The sequence below is a fragment of the Epinephelus moara genome, chromosome 17 (assembly GCF_006386435.1).
Source record: "Epinephelus moara isolate mb chromosome 17, YSFRI_EMoa_1.0, whole genome shotgun sequence".
Taxonomy (NCBI): Eukaryota; Metazoa; Chordata; class Actinopteri; order Perciformes; family Serranidae; genus Epinephelus; species Epinephelus moara.
In genome coordinates, this window is record NC_065522.1 from 18,537,924 (window position 1) to 18,541,339 (window position 3,416).

The following is a 3,416-nucleotide window of genomic DNA, read 5'->3' on the forward strand; positions in this document are numbered from 1 at the left end:
CCAAGTTTAAAAAAACTTATAGTTAAAAAAAATTTAAAAAGTAAAAAATATTGTTACATCCAATATTACAAGAATGTGTAGTCTATTATTTTTGTTTTTTGATTCGTGGAGAAAGTATTTTGAGTATTTTAATTACAAAATTATTCCACTCAAAAGTATTTTGTTACAAATTACATTTGCTTTTTATCAGCCTTATCAAATACAAATGACAAAATACTCAAATGTAATTGAAATACGTATTTTAAATACAAGTAATAGAAATACTGCCCATCCCTGGGCATATGTACGGCGTAGGTATGGCGTCTATTTGACGCAGAAGTATAAATCTCCCTTTAACCAGCACTTTCAAAGCATTTGAATAGCTCCATTCTCTTTCTCTGCCTAAAACAGCACTGAGTTAGTTAAATAATATGACTGACTGGTGTTCACACCATGATAGGCATCTGTGCAAGCCCACAAACTCTCCACACCACTCACCCCCACACTGAGATATAAAATCTACAAACAACACAGGTTTAACTTTGTGTCATATGATAAACTTCTTAAACCACACCTTCAGTGTGTGTGGGGGACGGACTCAGTGTTGTTGAGCCGCATTGCATTGACATAATCATACACACAATGAGGAACTTCACCGTGGTCACACTTTTACTTCTATGCAGCTTATGTAAGTACTGTCATTGAATTACTTCACAGCACTGACTGTATTGCTTACTATTAATAAGATTATATAAAGACACTGATCACATTCCTGTCAGCCAAATGATTAATAATTCTGTCTGTCTGTTTCAGGCTGGATCTGCATCTCACTTTCTGAGTCTCAGACTGTGGAGGTTCAGTCGGGTGAAGAAGTCACACTGCTGTGCTCCAACTTTTCAAGTTCTCCCACTCAGATATTTTGGTTCAGAGTGGTCAGGAGATCCCAGCCCCACTGTGTCTCCCACATGTTCAAGCCTCGTGAGCCTGCTTCACTCTGTGATGGATTTCAAAATGGAAGTTTTGAAATGAGCGCCAACATCTCCACAGTTTTTCTCAAAATCAAACAAGTGAATTCATCTGACTCTGGGCTGTATTTCTGTGGCTATTACATAAGCAAAAAACCAGTTATTGTGGATGCAACATATTTAGAGGTTCAAGGTAAGATTGTTGTAAAGTTTGGTCTGTCTTTTGGCAAAATTCATGATATAGACTTAAATATTAGACTTTAGATTCATCAGATAGATTCAGTTTTGAATATTTCCTGCTTCACAAAAAAACCCTGTCAATCATTTATGTCCATTTAAATATAGCAAAGTTTAAGTCTAATTTAACAATCTTTCTTGTTGAAGAGTTTGATGGAACAACAAAGCTGACGAGTGTGATCCTGGGAGGTCTGATTATTTTCCTCATTATGGTCATCATTTGGCTGGCTGTTAAAATCAGAAAGCTTCACAAAGGTAGTTTTACGTAGATTTAATATTTTTTCACATCATTCTTTCTTATAACTTCATATTTAACAAAATGTATCAACAGCAATATTTATAACCAGTGTTAATAAACTGACCAGACATATCATTTCTGTCATTCAGCTCATGTTGAAGAACAGAATCCACAACAGACAGAGGTGAAGTTTATAAACTTTCATTTTAAGATTTTTGTATTTTAGTGCTACAATCATTGTAAGTCATTTGTCAGTTAAGGATAGGGTCTTTTCCTCATGTCTCATAAATGCAGCTGTGTGAGAGGCGTAACTGAAAATATTTGTATTCACAGACTCAGAGCTCAGATGACCTGAACTATGCAGCTGTAACCTTTCGTCCAAAATCAAAAAGAAACCACCAGCCTGCACCAGACAGAGAAGTGAAGCCAAATGCTATTTATTCAGCCACCAGATAGGAAGCACCTGAAACTGCAGCTCAAAGTGGAACTGATGTTTTATTATTAATACACTGGTTATCAAAGTTATATTATATTCTTATGTACAATATTCTTGTTCAAGCTGAGTTTTGATACTTGTGCACTTCCTTATTTGTACCTGTGTGTCATGCTTTTGATTGACTTACATTTCAGTCCCACAGGGGAGTAAAATGCATCATATGTGAACAAGTTACAATGTGGTGTACCACATGGAAACTGGCTGGGGCCATTGCTATTCTCGACCTTCCTGTTGTTCTCAACAAAGAGCACTTTTATATGCAGATGATACCACACTGTATTTACCATTAGTATCACCTGGGGAAATTGTCAAGTGCTTTGAAAAAGGTAATTACAATCGGTTGTAATGTGGCCTTGGAATAACAAGTTTGTTCTTAATCTATAAAAACAAAAGTATCATGTTTGGATCTAATTTCAGACGTAAACATAAGCCACAGCTAAAGTTGTCTGCGCAGGGAGTGCCTGTGGAACAAGTAAAGGAAACCAAACTCCTTAGAGGAATATTAAAGCCCAGACACTTTAAAACAACAGCAAAGAACTAGTGGCAACAAAGGCAGACCGTTGCATTGCCTCACCTCTGGTGTCTCGGCCAAAAAGTGGTATTTAAACATGCCACAAAGACTGCAGCCAACAGCTGACTAGCACAAACAGCTGCAGCTGAGTAAGAGGAAATAACTCACCATAGCAGCGTCATTCAAAAAGAGATAAAACAAAAGACCGACAAGACAGATTAAAGACGCTAGTTAGCTAGTTAGTACATTAGCAACACAACCCAATGTTGAAATAACAAAGCATACTTACCAAGCAACAGTGAACAATAACACAAACAATTATTAACTGTTTCTGCTAAATAGCTTAATGGCTAAAAAAATAATCTTAGCTAATAACAAATTTGTTTGGATCTCACTCCTTCTTGACTTTAGCCGTTTGTTTGCTTTCCTCACTTCTGTTTTGCAACTCATGCACTGAACTGAACTGCCAGTCAGAGTAATATCTCTCAGTGACGGGCTCTTCTGGCTCCTATGCTTATTTAACATGCTGAATTGACCAAAAATCAGGCAACAAGGGACAGATAGTGCCAATGGTGCTGAGCACACCACAAAACTAGGGCAACAGATGCTCAGTGACAGCCTAATGCTGACCAACGGCAGTCCATCAGCTTGGTGTTTCAGAGCCCCGACACACAGGAGTGTTCAAAACTAATGCAAGGCAATGTGTTGTTATGTTCAGAGGAATGCAATTCTTGAATGGTTTGCCATTGGCCATTGTCTCTTTAGCGTCATTTTGTGTCTCCTTGTGATTTTTTTCTGCCTCTTTGTGGAAATGTAGTCTCTTTGAACTCATTTTGTGTATTTCTGGTCCTTTTTTGTGTGTCTCTTTGTGGTCATTTTGTCTCTTTGTGGTCATTTTGTGTCTCTTTGAGGTATTTTGTGTATTTCCTGGTCTTTTTTTGTGTGTTTCTTTTTATTCATTTTGTCTCTTTGTGGTCATTTTGTGTCTCT

At 37.3% G+C, this 3,416-nt stretch overlaps 1 protein-coding gene across 1 annotated transcript; it reads left to right on the top strand.

The window, feature by feature from the left end:
* Positions 1 to 621: 621 nt before the first annotated feature.
* LOC126404623 (uncharacterized) lies at positions 622 to 1,889 on the top strand. The gene is made up of 5 exons (XM_050067992.1): positions 622 to 667; positions 793 to 1,137; positions 1,329 to 1,436; positions 1,569 to 1,603; positions 1,753 to 1,889. The coding sequence occupies exons 1-5, from the start codon at positions 622 to 624 to the stop codon at positions 1,873 to 1,875; spliced, it is 657 nt and encodes a 218-aa protein (XP_049923949.1). The 3' UTR covers positions 1,876 to 1,889.
* The last annotated feature ends 1,527 nt before the right edge of the window (positions 1,890 to 3,416 follow it).